Source organism: Euprymna scolopes, chromosome 25, assembly GCF_053919585.1.
Source record: "Euprymna scolopes isolate OS-2025 chromosome 25, ASM5391958v1, whole genome shotgun sequence".
Taxonomy (NCBI): domain Eukaryota; kingdom Metazoa; phylum Mollusca; class Cephalopoda; order Sepiida; family Sepiolidae; genus Euprymna; species Euprymna scolopes.
The window spans coordinates 62,649,647-62,667,099 of NC_136506.1; the positions used below are offsets into that span (position 1 = coordinate 62,649,647).

Here is a 17,453-nt window from a genome sequence, read left to right on the forward strand (position 1 = left end):
TTTAACTGAATGAAAGTTTTAACACTAAATCTAAAATGAATAATTACAAAAATTATTTTTCTTTTATCATGCTTATATTACCATCAAAACAGCTTGCTGTTATTGAAATTAATGACACAAGTCTTTTGAAATAATCTATATAGAGTAGGGCAAATATGAAAACAAAACTGTATGCCTAATTTATATAACTATTTTTTAAACAGTTTATAATTGATCTATAGTATTATTTGTAATTTTATTCTACATATATGTAATAGTTTTGTTAACAATATTTAAAATGATCTTAAATGAAAAATTACTAAAACCTTTCATAAATATTTTAATTTTTAATGTTTATCAATTTAAATGAAAACTATTAATTTCTAAAAGTACAATAGATTTCTATTTAAGATATCCAAGTTAATATTTAGAGCTAAATTAATGGTCGTCAGATGGCAGATAGTATTTTAGTTTATTTATAAGTTCAACATGGCTAATCAGGAATTTTATAACTAGATTTATATTTAAGTATTAGTTAAATGAAAGAAAGAATGAAAAAAAGTTTCTTTGAAAACTTTATTAAAAAGGCCTCTTTATGTTTGAATTTAATGTTTCAAATTAGTGAAAAATCGCAGTAATTTTTACAATATTCTAAACAGAAGTCATCTTTTTTTATTAAATCTAAACTTTTAAACAGTAACATTTAGTAATACTTATAACTTTGCTACATAACTTTATATGAGTTTGACAAAATGTAATTAAAAATTTTTGAACATTTTATGTTTCTTTTCATTGACAATTTCAAACAAAATTGCTTTTAGGGAGAGGAGAAATATTCTTTTGATAAACCAAATCCATTTGCTGGAGATGATGACGAAGCTGTTATTGCGTCAGTTGGATATAGGTAAGTAATATTTTTAATGTTGATACAAAAGAAGTTTGATTCGTGTTTTTGTTTTGTTTTGTTTTTGTTTTTTTTTGTTTTTTTAACGAGCGTAAATATAACTTTAGTTTAAACTTTTAAATTGTTTGCAATGTAATTTTTTTTTTTTTTTAATTAAAAAAGTTTGTAAATATTTCCACTTAGTATTCTTTTATATTAAATTTTGTTTTTAAATTTTTATTTGCTAAATTTCTATACATTTCTTTGTTTTATTAAAAGGATAAACATTTTTCAAGTTATGAGAAGATTAACTTTTGACTCATGTATACTGTTCCAATTCTGTTGATCATAAAAATGCTGATTTTAATTCTCTTTTTCTTTTTAAGATACCGTAAATATAATTTGGGAAATGATATTAATTTGATTGTCCGGTGTGAGCATGATGCTGTCATGTATGGACCAAATGGAGATTTGCAATTTATCAACATCAAAACTCTCAATGAATGGGATTCGAGGGTAAGTTCAATTTTTCTTTACAACTTCTATGCTTTTCTATAAATCTTAATTACACAAAGCAATTTTAAAAAATTTTCCATTTCATAATAAAATCCAAAAGAGAAAGAATTAATTCCACATTTTTGTCATTTTTATAAACTGTTTTTTCTATAACATCCTAGATGGTAGTTTATGTACCATTTTTAAATGTGGATGCATATTTCTACAATGTTCTTTTGTTGAGCCATTTGATAATGAAATCTTTTCATGTAACAAGAATTAATTCTCCATTCAGAAGTTTTGTACCACTTTTATGCTCCCTTATGAAGATTAAAATCAAGATGTAATACCACTAAACCTTTTTTCTAGAATCCCTGTTCCAATTTTGGTAAAAATCCATTACATGATTTTCATTTTAGAAAATTTAAATATTGGTTCAATTATAATGAATGAATTTTTCTGAGAACACCTTAATTCCAAATCTTGTCAATAGCCTTGTCCAGAGTTACTGCCCTCATTTCACCTGCTTTATCTAGTGTAGGGTTTATATCTTTATAGATTACTTTTAGGGTAGTGTGTACGCAGTAGAATGGGGTGGCCTAAATCCATACTGTTGATCAGTAAGAAGTTTAGCATTGAGATTGTGAACTATTGCTAGATTAATTATTCAATGTTATTGGTGAACAGCAGGAAACTTATTACATCAATAATTTAATTACGTCACAAAAATTCTTGAAAATTGCTTCTGCAGAAGCGATTTTCCAGCTATCGAGAAGCAAAATTCAGCAAGATAGGATTTGGAGAGCATTTCTTTATTACTATAACCAGGATAAGATTTGAAGGTGATTTTTGTATGTATGTATATATATATATATATATATATATTCACAATATGCCATCCGATGTGATTTGGTGCTACCAGATCAGGCTGCCCTGTGGCTTCCTGAGACGAAATGTACCTACATTGACGTTTTTTGTTTTCTGATCTTTTTTGTAAAACTTAATTATGTTCTACAAAAACAACAGCCTTTCTCCCCCCCCCCTTTTTATTTTATTTTTTCCTATCTTACTCCCGGTCCTGGATATGACCTTAAACTATATCCGATGGTGAGGTCCGACTTACGGGCTTTGGGGAGTGTGGAGCCACCTCTTAATTGCCATTGCTCCCAGGTCCAGCCTGACCCGGAGTGGTAGTACCTGTTAGGGTCCCAACTATGGGTTAAATAGAAACAGATTTTAAAAAGGAAAAGAAACAAAAAAAGAAAACAAATATATTCTATTAAATTATTTATTTATTTTATTTTGTTTATTTTTTTTTTTGCCCTGTCGGTAGGGCATGAGAGCAAACCGACTGCCCCCCTGCAGAGGGTAAAAATCCCTCAATGTTGCTACCCGTAATGTCTTAGGACGTGATCCTGGTGATTGAGCGAACCTAGACCAGGATACATAGAAGTTTAGGCACCGCAACACATTACTTTGGCCCTTACTTTGACTAGACGGGCGGTCGGAGATGCCCGATCCGACCAATCGGCCAGTCACGCCAAGCCCCACCATATATTGCCCATTCCAAAAACTCACTACTAACACAACACATCCCCCCTCTCCCACAAATAACCCTACTCCCTAATATATGATGGAAAGCGGTGGCTGAGGGTCAATCGATTAGGTGTGAATATCGATGACGAGGCTGTAAACCCCTCAGGATTGCTACAGATCCCATAGCAATATCAAGAGAGAACAGATAATCATTATGATACCACCAAAGTCGGTTATATCATCATTGTATCCCTGTGGAGGCTGGGCGAATGGGTTTCCCCCCAGGCTCTTCCCAAATAGGACGCCGAGGTGGGTGGGGAACAAAGATGACGAAAAAAGAAAACAAAATATATGGCTTATTCCTCCCAAAAACCACCCAACCACCCAAAAAGAACCCACTCTGATGTCTCTGACATCAGTAGCTCTGACGAAGAGACGATAAAACCAAGGAACTCAACATTCATAGTAATAGAATCAATAGAGGAAACTCCTTTGAGCAAACTATCACCTTTTAAAATTGAAAGAAATCTTAAAACGTTAAAACCAAAGTCTATTAAAAAACAATTTAACGACAGCCTACTAATAGAAACCCATAACGAAGAACAAACTAAAGAAATATTGAAACTAAAATTATTTGAAAACATCAAAGTCAAATGCTACAGACATCCAACCCTAAATACCTGCAAAGGAGTTGTGAAAAGCCACAAACTTGCACTTTGTCCCTTGGAGGAAATCAAGACAAACTTACAGAAACAGAATGTGTTAGATGTTCCTACGAACATCTAACACATTCAGTTCAAATCAAAAAAAACAGTGAGAAAATCGATACCAACACATATATACTAACTTTTGATTCCCTCACCATACCCAAAGAAGTGAAAGTTGGATATATGAAAATAAATGTAGAAATTTATATTCCAAACCCCCTCCAATGCTTCAAGTGCCAGAAGTTTGGACACCATCAAGATCGGTGCACACGATTACCAGTGTGTGGAAGATGTGGAGAAAGCGGCCCACACATTGACTGCAGAAAAGATTTCAAGTGTGTCAACTGCCTTGGAAATCATGGCGCTGGCTCTAGATATTGTGAAATATTGAAAAGAGAAAAAGAAGTGACCAAACTAAAACATAGAATATATCCTACCCAGAGGCCAGGAAAATCATCGAAACTAAAACATATGCAGATGCAACTAAAAAAACTACTCCAATCAACAATCAAAATGGTCATATACATGTAACGGATACAACTGACAAGAAAATTGATGTCTTAAGCAAACTAATAAAGGAAATGAAAGAACTATTAGAAGAAATGAGGAAAATGAATAGTGCAATGTCTGCAACCAATCCAAGGATAATATTAAGTAAAGACACTACTGAACCACAAAAAGAAACAAAACCACAAACCATTTCTACAAAAACAACTGAACAACCATCAAACACATCACAAGCCAGAAAAGAATCAAAAATCCCCCCAGACAAAAAAACAAAACAAACAAAAACAGGAAAAGAAAGATCCCGATCTATATCCCGAACAGGAACTCCGACAGAAAATAGATTTGAGGGATTGGAGACTATGGAAGTTGAACACAATTCCAAATGATGAACAAAATATTACAATGGAATATCAGAGGGATAAAAGCAAACCAAAATGAACTCACATTATTAATAACAAATATGAGCCCAGCACTTGTCTGTCTGCAGGAGACCTTTCTGAAAGAAAATAATACCATCAACATAAAACACTACACATCTTACAACTACATAAATAAAGATACGGACAGAGCTTCTGGAGGCACATCAATACTCGTGAAGAATGAAGTCCCTCGACGACAAATAAATATAAACACAAACTTGCAAGCAATTGCAGTTTCAGTGACTCTACATAGAACTATAACACTTTGCTCAATCTACATCCCTCCAAAAGATACAATCAACGAAACAGATAACTCAATTAATAAAACAACTCCCTAAACCCTTTTTTCTACTAGGAGATCTCAACAGTCACAATGTAATATGGGGAAGTAAAGAAACAAATAAAAAAGGAAAAGAAATAGAAAACATAATAAAAATAATCTATGCCTCCTTAATAATCAAAACTACACCTATATGTACCCAGCAACAGGTACTTTCACCGCCATTGACCTTACCTTGTGTGATCCTTCCATATATATGGACTATGATTGGAAAGTACACAATGACACCTGTGGGAGTGATCATTTCCCAATCATCCTGGAAAGTCTAAGTACTAGTACTGAACAAAAAACATCCAAATGGAACCTACATAAAGCGGATTGGGAAGACTTCCAGGAACAGTGCAAAAACCAATTATCGAAAAGAATGATGAAGATGACCATTTGAACTACTTCATTAAAACACTCACAAACATAGCAAATAATACCATACCGAAAACAACCAAAACCAACAATCACAACAAACCTTGGTTCACAAAAGAATGCAGAAAAGCCATCAGAGCTCGACGAGCTGCCTTGAGAAAATTCGAAAAGTACCCAACAAGCGAAAATCTGGATTTCTTCAAAAACAACAGAGCAAAAGCCAGACGAATCATAAAGGAATCCAAAAGAACAACATGGAGAAATTATATATCCAAAATTAATGTGAATACCAAGGCAAAAACAGTTTGGAACATGATGAGGAAAATAGGAAAGTGTAGTAGTACACCAATATCCCACATCTCTAAAGACAACAAAATATACACCGATCAAAAAGATATTTCCAATAACCTGGCAGATAATTTATCAAAAATTTCATCATGTGACAGACAAACAGAAAAATTCAAAAAGATTAGAGAAAAGGAAGAGAAGAAGAAAATTCTATTTAAATCACAAAATACCGAAAAATACAACCAACCTCTTACCTTGCCTGAATTAAAAGAATCGCTAACCAAATCCCATGACACAACTACAGGGCCTGATGAAATTCCATATGAAATCCTCAAAAAACTTCCAGAAACCTCAATGAAATACCTACTTGAAATTTTCAATATTATATGGTCCAGTGGAAACGTACCTGAGACCTGGAAAGAGGCCACAATAATACCAATCCTCAAATCTGAAAACTCAAACATCCAATCCCAATCAAGTAATGTCTCAGATCCATTGAATTTCAGGCCAATAGCTCTAACAAGCTGCATTTGTAAAACCATGGAAAGGATTATAAACAAAAGACTAATCTGGTTCCTGGAAACAGAGAATCTTATTACAGAATTTCAAACAGGATTCAGGAAAAACCGAAGTTCAATAGACCACATAGTCAGACTTGAAACCTTCATCAGAGAAGCCTTTGTAAGGAAGGAACATTTAACAGCAGTGTTTTTTGACATGGAAAAAGCCTACGATACTGTGTGGAAGTACGGTGTTACAAGGGATCTGAAGGCGCTTGGACTAAAAGGCAGAATGCCAATTTTTATTGAAATTTTTTAAAAAATAGACTGTTCAGAATAAAGGTTGGCACAGCTCTCTCGGACTTGAAGGAACAAGAGAATGGAGTACCTCAAGGGAGTATACTGTCAGTGACCCTGTTCAGTATCCAAATTAACAACATTGTAAAAAACCTTAACCCTGGGGTAGATTGCTCCCTATATGTGGATGACTTCCTAATATGCTGTAGATCTAGATATATATCTATAATAGAAAGGAAGCTTCAATTGTGCTTAAACAAAGTAATGAGATGAACGGAAGAGAATGGATTTAGATTTTCCAAAAGAAAAACGAAATGCATGCATTTCTGCAAACTAAAGAACATGCATAATGATCCTGTCCTAACCATGGAAGGAACGCCCATACCCGTTACTAACCAGTACAAATTCTTAGGGATTTTATTTGACAAAAAGTTAACATTCATCCCACACATAAACTATCTGAAAAAAAAATGTAACAAAGCTGTAAATCTTTTGAGAGTAGTAGCACATATTGATTGGGGTGCAGACAGGGAAACACTCAAACTTTACAGAGCACTAGTCCGCTCAAAGCTAGACTATGGTTGTTTCATATATGGATTGACCTGAACATCATATATAAAAAGCCTAGACCCTATTCACCATACTGGCCTAAGATTGGCCCTAGGAGCATACTGAACCTCCCCCGTGAACAGTCTATACACGGAAGCACATGAACCCCAACTAGATCTAAGGCGAGAAAAGTTAGCCCTTCAATATTTACTCAAACTGAAGTCTTGCCCAAACAACCCTGCATACCAATGTACCTTCTATCCTAAATATGAAGAACTCTTCAACATGAGAGGAAAAACTATCAAAACTTTCGGGCTCCGAATGAAGGAAAGCATTGAAGAATCGAAAATTCCAATTTCCAGCATTCATAACTTCAACACCCTCATGGGCCATGAAACAAGTAGAAATAAAACTGAACCTAAACAAAAAGTCCAAATCTACCACAAACCCTATTGAATACCACGACGAACTTCAACATTTAAAATTACGATATTCAGACTACACCTTTATCTACACAGACGGGTCTAAAAGCAATAATCACACTGGATGCACGTACCATAAAACCACAATGAAGAGAAATCTTAAAAATGAAGCATCTATATTCACTGCAGAGACTATAGCTATCGATCTAGCACTCAACATAATTTCAGAGGAAACCACCAAAAACTTCATCATTCTCACAGATTCTCTATCAGTCCTATTATCTATACAAAATCAAAAACAAGAAAATCCACTAACAACAAAATTAATAGAAAAAATCAATATCCTTTCAACCACTAAAAACATTATTCTTGTCTGGATCCCCAGCCATATGGGGATCAAAGGCAATGACAGGGCAGATACAGCTGCAAAAAAATCTTCTCACCTTCCAACTGACAATTTTAAGATTCCACATACTGATCTTAGACCCCAGATAAAAGCATACATACAGGAAAAATGGCAACTGTGGTGGAGTCAGCAAGAGGGCAGCAAATTATACTCAATCAAACCTAAACTTAAGGAACGATGTCCGGACATCAAGAGATCACGCCGAGAAGATGTGATACTGACTCGGCTGCGCATAGGACACACCAACTTTACTCATTCTTATATACTAACTGGAGAATCGGCGCCAGAGTGCATCCCATGCCAGGAGACACTCACAGTAAAACATATCCTAGTTGGGTGTGATGACCTCGCCCCAACTAGAAAACTATATTATACAGAAAGCAATATGGAGGACCTTTTTGAAAAGGTCAACTCAACAAATATTCTAGCATAACTAAGGAAAGTAAATTTATATAAGAAAATTTAAGGAAATTTAAAGTCACCCAAATATACACAACCATGTATAAATACAATATTTAATTTCTTAGTTCGATTTTATAAAAAAAGGGAGGAAAGGCTGAAAAAGTCCCCCCCCCCCCTAAAAATAGTTTTAAAAAAAAAAAAGAAAAAAAAAAAGGACTCCGGCATTAAATGACCACATAGGTTGATATGCCGTAAAACCAATCAATCAATCAATCAATCAAACGATTTGGCTATAGTGGAAAATTAGAGCTGTTGTTGGAAATGAACTGTAAATCAGCCATGCAAGCAACGTCATCGTTATAGAAATGTTTGTTTATTGTTCGAGATGTTACTTTAGATTTTGGCTTGAAGATCTGAAGTAATGGAAGTTTTTGCACTGCTTATTAAAATCAAAATAACATAAAGTCTTATGTCTAGAATCCTTACTCCAGTTTGATCAAAATTCATAGCATGATTTTGATTGTAGAAAATGCCTAAATTTTAAAGTTTAAGAGGTTTAAAAAATATTTTTTGATTTAAAAAAAAATAAAAATAAAAAATAAAAAAATGAAATTCAGAGAATCTTGCTTAATTGATATCTAATGACTATGGATCCCAATCCATGCAAATGATATACTTGAATTTCAAAATGTACCCATATGCTCTCTCAAATCCTTTTTAAATTTGTTCAAAGAAACTGAAATTTGTGGATTTTGATGTCTAATAACTAATTGTTAAAATTTTATAAAGATTGGAGAAAGCTGAATTTTCAGAAAGATTTTGCATTCACTTTTTGTCCTTTCTGCATAGAACTATCTATGGCTCTCATTAACATCCTGTGTTCCAAAATTCATAATGATTACTTAGTTTAGGAGTGCAGTGATGGAAATGTTCTGGGTTCATTGGGGATTTTAGCATATGTGAGATAAAATCAAAGTTTTCAAATTGAAAGAGAAAAGTTGAAACATTTGAAGATGAAGTTGAATCTTCAAAAAGTCGATTAAAATAACAATTCACTAACTAGCACAAGAGATGAAAAAGAATGGAGCAGCAAATCAGAAGTATACTAGCTGAATAAATTTAAAAAAAAAAATGTGTACAGTGTGTGAATTAAAGTTGCATTTTATCTTTCCCCAAAATATCACTTAATTTTTATTTATAGAAATTTTAGTTTCATCATTACACTTTTAGCTATGTATATTTTGATTTCACAAAATAGTTTGAAGCTTGGATATCACCAGAACCCACTACACCTTTCTATTTTATGTCCCCAAAGTAAAATTTCACATAATCACTATTAATAACAACACAAAATATTTTCAGAACTCTTTGAAAGTTTAACAATGTAAGTGAACCCTCTACATACAAATATATAAGGATGTATACATACCGATTTTTATAAAAAAGAAAGAAAGTAATTTTGTGGTTAATATCTCTGCTTGCTTATTGAAATTATTTTTGACAATTTGTCTTTTCTAATTGACAGTTTTGTGGTGGTGTCGATTGGCGCAGCAAACTTGATATTCAACGTGGTGCTGTCCTCGCTACAGAGTTAAAGAATAACAGTTGCAAATTGGCCAAATGGACAATTTGTTCCCTTTTGTCTGGAAGTGACCAAATCAAATTTGGGTAAATTTTTTTTTTTTTCTTTTCTAGCTTTCACATTTTACATGAATATTTCATTGAAATATTTCACTAACCATGAGAAAATTTTAATTTTTCATTTAAATGGAATATTTCTTGGTATTAATAGCGCAATCATGTCACATTAGTAATATTGGATTGTTGGATTTCAGTTTCTGCCAAGATTTCAGTTAAATAACAGTGTATCGTCATGGTAGATCATCATGTTTAGGTGTCCCCCCCCCCTAATAAAATAAAATATATTACTATTGTCTCCTTTATTAATATACGAGCTTTTGTGAGAAAAGGATCTTCAGCCTTGACTTATGAAATATTTCTAATATATCAACTACAAATATCAACATGAATAATATGCCAACAACAGATTTCTATTAATATAACAATCAATACCTATATTTTATGTTATCTAAATGTAACACCCTCTTAATGCATCATTCAATATGTTCCATGTCTGACAGATGGTATCATGAGTTTTTATAAATTACTTTCATATATAACACGTGTCAAATTGGATTATTTGTTAATTAATTGATCTGAGTGAAGCTACTGTTGCAAATTAAAAATTGCAAAAATGTCATGTTTTGATAAAACATTGTTTTTTGATGAGGAAAAAAATATTGTTCAAGTTGAATGTTATTCAGACTTTCCTCCATCAGAACCAATGGTCAAGAAATGGTATGTTGATTTTAAATATGGTCATCTTCAATTGTGTTGAAAAACAAGTTCAGCAACTATTTTGGATGACCATAAATTGAAGTTCAAGATAGCAGAAAAGATGGTCAAAAGGAATATACATTCACCATATTTGCATGATTGATTCACAAAAAACGTGTTCAAAATGGATGCCATGTTTGATTACAATTTGATTTATAGCGTTTTTACAACTGCTTCAATGTAAAAGTTTTTTTGAAGCATGGATCCACCACTTTTGTGTCAAATAAGCAATGGACAGCAACAGATGAAAGCAACCAAAGATGCAAACATCAGCATACAAAGTTTTGACCTTTGCATTTGGTGATGCACAAAGTATTTTCTTCATCAATTTGAGAAAGAAGGAACCATCAATAGTAAATACTGCTGTATGTAAAGGAAGAAATCCAAAAGTAAGCCACAAATGAAGAAAAAAATGCTCTTTCACAAAGACAATGCACCATTTCACAATTAAATTGTAACAATGGTAAAACTACATGAATTGCAATTCAGATTGCTTTCATGACCATTCTATTCTCTAGATCTGGTCCTTGGTGATTACTTGCTGTTTGTAGACCTTAAAAGAATGCTCCAGGGAAAAAATTGCCTCCCCCAAAAAAGTGATATAAAAAAAAATTTTGTCAGACAAATTGTTCCACAAAAACATGTTGGAACCGATATCACATTCAGGAATTACTGACATTAAAATTTTAATTTTGCTTAAAAATTGTATTAATTTTCACACTTAGTAAAAAGTAAAATCTTAATAAAATTCAGTTTGGATAATAAATGCATCCTTTCTCTCTCTCTAGGTAAAAAGAAAAAAAGTTATACTTTTAATAAATACAATTTGGCTCGCTTTTGTTTTTGAAATAAATTTGTTTCATGTAGGTTTGCTTTAAAATTTTCAAAATATAGTGTTGCCAGAAAATGTTTTTGCTACATTTGGAATTGAAAATGTACATTTTTGTCTGGTTGTCATCTTTTACCATCTTAATCTTTGTTTCTCCATCTCTCTCTCTTTTAGTTATGTGTCGCGATCTCATTATCGGGATTCTGCTAACCATGTCATTCTCGGCACTCAACAATTTAAACCAACTGAATTTGCCAACCAAATAAATTTGAGTATGGAAAATGGCTGGGGAATTTTGCGTTGTATCATTGATACTTGCATGAAACTAAAAGAAGGCAAATATCTTATTATGAAGGATCCCAACAAGGTAAGGCACTGTTTTGCTCTCTTCAAAAATTTGGTTTTATGTTGATGTCTTGGCTCGCATACTATGAACAAAAAATATTTTTAAAATTACAAGAATAAACATTAAAATGCATTTATTCAAGATGCAATTATAACTTTTTTTCCCTTACAATTGATTGTTATTGTATGAATTCCAAGAATCAAATTAGTTTTTATTTCTTCATTTTTTTTTTTTTTCAATAACAACCTAAACTGTATTACAGGAAATTTGTTGAGAATTTGTCCATTGTAAAAAGTTAACACATTTAAAGTAAAATAGCATTTTAATATCTATTTGATACATTGTTTAATGATCTCAGTAAGGTTTTTCATAGATTTTCTGGTTTTGCAATTTTCTATAAAAACGTTAAAATTAGATTCACATTCATATTTGAATTTGTTATTCTTCTCACACAGTCTGTAATTCGTATCTATGATATTCCTGACAATACTTTTGAGACTGATGAGGATGATGACGACGACGACGATGATGATGACGACGATGAGGAAGATGAAGAAGAGGACACTGAAGCTTAGATTTGCTCATCAACTGCTACCCCTCATTCATATTGGGTAAGTTAATTGGAAATGAAAAAGTTTGTGTTCGTCTCTGCATGAAAGTTTTTCTGCATAAAATTAGTTTTAATTCTATTTTATAAATTAAATTTGGAGTTGCACAATTGTAAAAGTAATTGTTAATTTTAGTCATTTTATAAATTATTTTTAATTTAGTTTTTTTTTTCTATTTATTTAAAATGTAATAGCAACATTGATATTTTTTCACCATTGTGCTAAAAAATTATGTGAAGAAAATGAACTTCAAGAAATGATATTTTTGTTCTGCTATAAATATGAGAACATTTTTGCAGATGCACTAGAAGATGTTGGAGATTTGGAAAATCTGTTAAACATAGTGTCTCCCTTGCCCTAAAAATGCTGTTAAAATTAGAAAAGATATAAGTTATGTACTTGTGCATACACAAATGGCCTTGTCAATCTATACAAAATTCCTTCTAATTTGAATACTAATCAATATTTGAGTTTTTTAAATTTCATACCTTATTCTGATACTAATTTTATTTTATTTATTTATTTATTTTTTTTTCAGAAAATATTTTCCGAGGATCTGAATTTGGATGGGAGCTGCCTATAAAATGTCTTTCATATTTTTTTTTTAATAAAGACAACCAAATCTCAGACAAAACTTGATTTGTTCTCAAATTAATCATTTCATTTTATTATATACATATTTTTCTCATTTTTATGAGTGGTTGTATGTAAGATATTGTAGCTTTGTTTATGGAAAATATTTTGACTACGTATATTTGTAAGTAAAGAAATGTTTTAATTGCACCAGAAAGTTACTGCTATTTTACAATTCTTTCATTTTTTTTTTTTCTGTTATTTCTAAAATAATTTCTGAAAATAGTGTTAGACCTCTAATGAAGATTATCTTGTAATCCATTTCCTGTCATATCAGTTATCTGGATGTTTTGAACTCAAACTAAAAAAATAATGCGGCCCGTTACTAAAATCTATATTTATGTACTAGCTAAAACAGCTAGTCTGCTAATAATGTAGGGTTCCATTATATAGTTGTTTTTTTTTTCTTAAATTTATTTAGTGTAAACATTAAATTAACTTTATTTTTTTTAATTGCAGAACAACTATCGATTATTTTGAGCTTTGCTTCGTTTGACAATTCATCATGTGTCACGAAATGGATTAAATTAATACATAGTTGTGAAAATAGAGTACGCCAATACCTTAAATTGTATTTGATTTATAAATGCCCAAAATTAATTTTGGAATAAACCAAATTTGTAATATAAAAATATTTTTCTGTGCTTTTAATTTAAATTTTGCTGCCTCTAAAAACAAACCAAACTCTCTATATAACCTGCGTATGTCATACAGATTTTTTCCTTTTGTTTTTCGAAGGGGGTGAGTCTGGAAAAGTGCCTAATTTTAAAATAGTTAATTAAAAAAGTAGAATTAAGACTGAATTTAATTTTTCAAATTTTATTTAAAAACAAAAAAATTTTTATAAAACATGACATCCACCTCTGGTTATTAGTTTTATTACAAGGGTTCTAGAAATAATGCAGCCTATCTTTTAATTCAAAAGGTTAGCGCTATGAAACGGAAGTTGTACCAATAATACAAGCAGCCTTTTGTGCACCAGAATTTATTTTTCTACAGAGTCACCACTATTCTGAATACACTTCTGCCAGCGATGAATGAGAGCCTCGATGCTGCAGTTGTAAAAGTCAACCCCGGCCAAGGTGGTCTGTTTTTCATGGTTGCAATTATGGCGTTATTGTCAAAAATGCTGCCTACGTAATGTCTTTTAGACATCCAAACAAGTGGAAGTCTGACCATGTTAGGTCGGGACTATACTGTAGGTGAGATAGCACCGTCCAGCTGAACTTTTTCACATATTCCGTGGTCTTCAAATTTCTGGCGTTGTTGTTGCAAATGGAATGTTTCCCTTTTCTCTGACCTTACATGGACAATCCAAGCCTTCAACATTGTCAACGTTTGACAGTCGAACCTGGTTCCAAGAAATCTAGGAAGATAACTCTTCTGTCTCAGAAGATGGTGCACATCACTTCACTCTCTCTGCATCTTGAACTTCTTTGTTAGGGAGTGTGAGTGATGCCATTCCATCGACTGCGGTTTGGACTTTGGCTAGTAGTGGTGACACAACACCTTGTCACTAGTTATGAAGTCCAAAAATCCTTCAGCATCATACTGGCTGACATTCCGTCGATGTTATATTAGAGCCTGCAGACTGGATTTCCAGTGTTTCTATGGACAATCAGACTAATGTGCAATGTTATTGAAATATAAAATATTTCGATAGAGAAAGAATTTTAGATAAATATTTGAAACCATAACAGATTTTAAAGTTGTAATAAAATATTTACCAGGTCAAATATTTTAAAGCCAGTTAAAATATTTATAATAAAGGATGTCAGCAAAACAATATTTAGTTAAAAATAACAAGGATGACCTTTGATGTAAGTCTTATGTAAACTGCAAAGAAATAGGTTTTTATAAATGCAGGTAAATATGCGTCGGTTAAAAGTTCAGTTCGAGCCACTGAAGATATTAACTCTGAAAAATTTTGTCTCTTGTGGTCCGGAAGCTTGAAGGGGTACATTTTTATCAAGCTGTAGAATCTGGGGAGACATTTGTAAACTCTGAGGGAAGTGAGAACACTGAAAATAAAACTATATAAAATATATCCTGTTATTTGGTGTTTTCTTCGGAGGGAAGTATTTTCATTTACAGAGCCAGAAGACTGAGGAAACAATCCAAAAGGTATGTCACTTTAGTCTGGTATGCCCAGCAGACAAGGGGGTTCATTTGTCTTGTTAAAGAACTGTCTCTCATGTTCATCACATTTGTGAACTATACGTATTTGAATGTACAAACACCCACACACATTCACGCAGGAGACAAACAGAAGTGTGAATTTTGTCCATGCATTCCGGAGACGACTTTGGTGTCTGTTTACACATCTATTAAACACCATATGTGCACACACAAACGGTGGCGGTATATTTGCACATACATTTCATTCACCACTATCCACTGATCAGCGCAGATGAGTTGTTTGACGAGCACGGACTAGATGCATTATGAGAATTATTGTCAAGTAATTGTCAACATCCTCTAGGCAATTGCATGTTTTTGGGTGAGATATTCTGTCAAGAAAAAGAAGCACGAAAGAAATTGAAAATATCTTTAACTTTATATTAGGCCACTCGAAATTTCATTTGTTTGTTGTGAGGGGGAGTGTCTCATTAAACAGAGGGCATGAACCACTTGAGTCATTCAAGGAATGATAGCTGGGACAATCCAGCAATTGGATCTTTGATGTTTATAGATAAGGTGGTCAATTTCAGGTTGGTCATTGATTTTGAGGATTGGCTGACCAGAATGAATGATACAGGAAATGGACATCTTGGATTTCCAGTCAAAAGTACATGTATCTCTGCCTATGGCCAGAGAGAAGTCAGTTGAGCTTTGGGCAATTGGTTGGATCTGTGTGCCTCTGTAAACAAGGTAAAGGATTGTGTTGATGTCGTCAGGCAAAATCTTGTTTTGCAAGTCTGCTGTTCAACCTAATAAAACGAATACCATCATAATCTCCAAAGAAAAATAAATCTTGTTGATTGTTTTTAAACTGGAGCTATTTGGAGGGAAAATTCTCTGTTGTAGCATTGAACTTTGACAACAACTTTGGAGTGAAATGCTGACAGCCTTCGCAGTTAGCACACACAAGTGAAATGATGACACCCTTCGCAGTTAGCACACACACAACCGTGTTAGTAATATTTCTTGTTTAGAATCACAAAATCATACATTTGATTTTTACCTTCTAAATGTTAATCCAAGCAAGGGAATGACTTTCTGTTCATTAGTTGAATAGCTTCAAACATACAATCAAGGGTCACAATATGTTGAACAAGGCGGCCATTTTAATGGTTTAAAGAAAAATACCCCATGACCCTTTAAAAGTGAGAGTTGAAGTACTTTAAAACTTGCATCAAATAGAAAGCCATGCAAAATAAGTCTAATCGCAGTTGCACACAAATGATAATCAGTCAACTTTTTAAAAAAGATTCCAAACTTTAAAAATGAATGATTAACTTGAAAGCTAACTGTTTTTTTATATTATTGAACTTTATTAAGTATTAAAAAAAAGAAAGTTTCACTGAAAAAGTAATGTTATGATTCCGTTTTGGAATTTTTTAGATGAGGATTGATTATTTGGATTATTCAGATTACTGTTTTCATCTCACAATGTTTCAACTGATAAAATGTCTAACTTTTGGTGTGTCTTGTGAATCTACAAAATTTGGAACAATCATTTAATTCACAGGTGTAGATTAGTAAATAGAAAACATAATTACATCAACTATAATATTTTCTACACAACAAATGTTAATACTGTATGATCATAATCGGTATTGCTTCATTGTTATTTTAAATATATAATTAAATTTCGTTTTCGAATTAATCAAAATAAGTGGATTTTAATTTTTTAAAACTATAAAATAATGTGATGTAAAGTCCAGTTTCATTATAAATAGAATTGTGCTTTTATTTTTTATTTAAAAATATATATATTTTTTTAAGTTATTCATTATGATAGCCCTATTTTTTGTGTCTTGCTTGCTTCAAAATGTGTTATTTTCCAATGCAAAGGTTTTTTTATATGAATATCACAGATCATCTGTCAGTTGGTAGATTTTAGCAAAGAACCCACGTAAGATCATGATGAACCCTTTCATTAACAAATGTCTTTTTGTTGGATATCGGTAAAATTTCACATCTAAAATTTTAAAATGCCTCGTCTACAAAGATTTTTTCACTGATTTAGGACAGAATAGCCGTCAGAACTTTGATCTTTGAAAATGCCAGATGTAAAACAAAAGCTTTTTTTTTTTTTTTTTTAATTATTGTATAAAAAAAATTGCTCATTTTGTATTAAAAATTTTTTTCTTGTACGAGTAATTGTGCACAGTAAAACTGGCACAAGTGGGGAAAATGTTGCAAAGCAAGAACAGAAAAGACAAACAACAGAACCCAGAATTAGAAATGTATGTTATAAATTTAGATATTACTAGCATGGGTGCCCTGGTGTCTGGAGGTGTGGGTTGAAAAAAAAAAAAGTGGTAGTAGGAATGCAGGTTCGAACCCGTACGGGGTAAAAAACGTGACGTCTTTGCTGTTATGAC

At 32.3% G+C, this 17,453-nt stretch overlaps 1 protein-coding gene across 1 annotated transcript in view; it reads left to right on the top strand.

Moving 5' to 3' along the window:
• LOC145247396 (eukaryotic translation initiation factor 3 subunit D-like) overlaps nt 1-12,904 on the top strand; it is a 44,235-nt gene extending 31,331 nt beyond the window's left edge. Inside the window, exons 9-14 of the mRNA XM_080109098.1 lie at nt 801-883; nt 1,249-1,378; nt 9,616-9,758; nt 11,491-11,683; nt 12,118-12,273; nt 12,809-12,904. Of these exons, the coding sequence (XP_079965224.1) occupies nt 801-883; nt 1,249-1,378; nt 9,616-9,758; nt 11,491-11,683; nt 12,118-12,237 (669 nt within the window). The 3' untranslated portion in view covers nt 12,238-12,273; nt 12,809-12,904. The remainder of the gene's footprint in view (nt 1-800; nt 884-1,248; nt 1,379-9,615; nt 9,759-11,490; nt 11,684-12,117; nt 12,274-12,808) is intronic.
• The last annotated feature ends 4,549 nt before the right edge of the window (nt 12,905-17,453 follow it).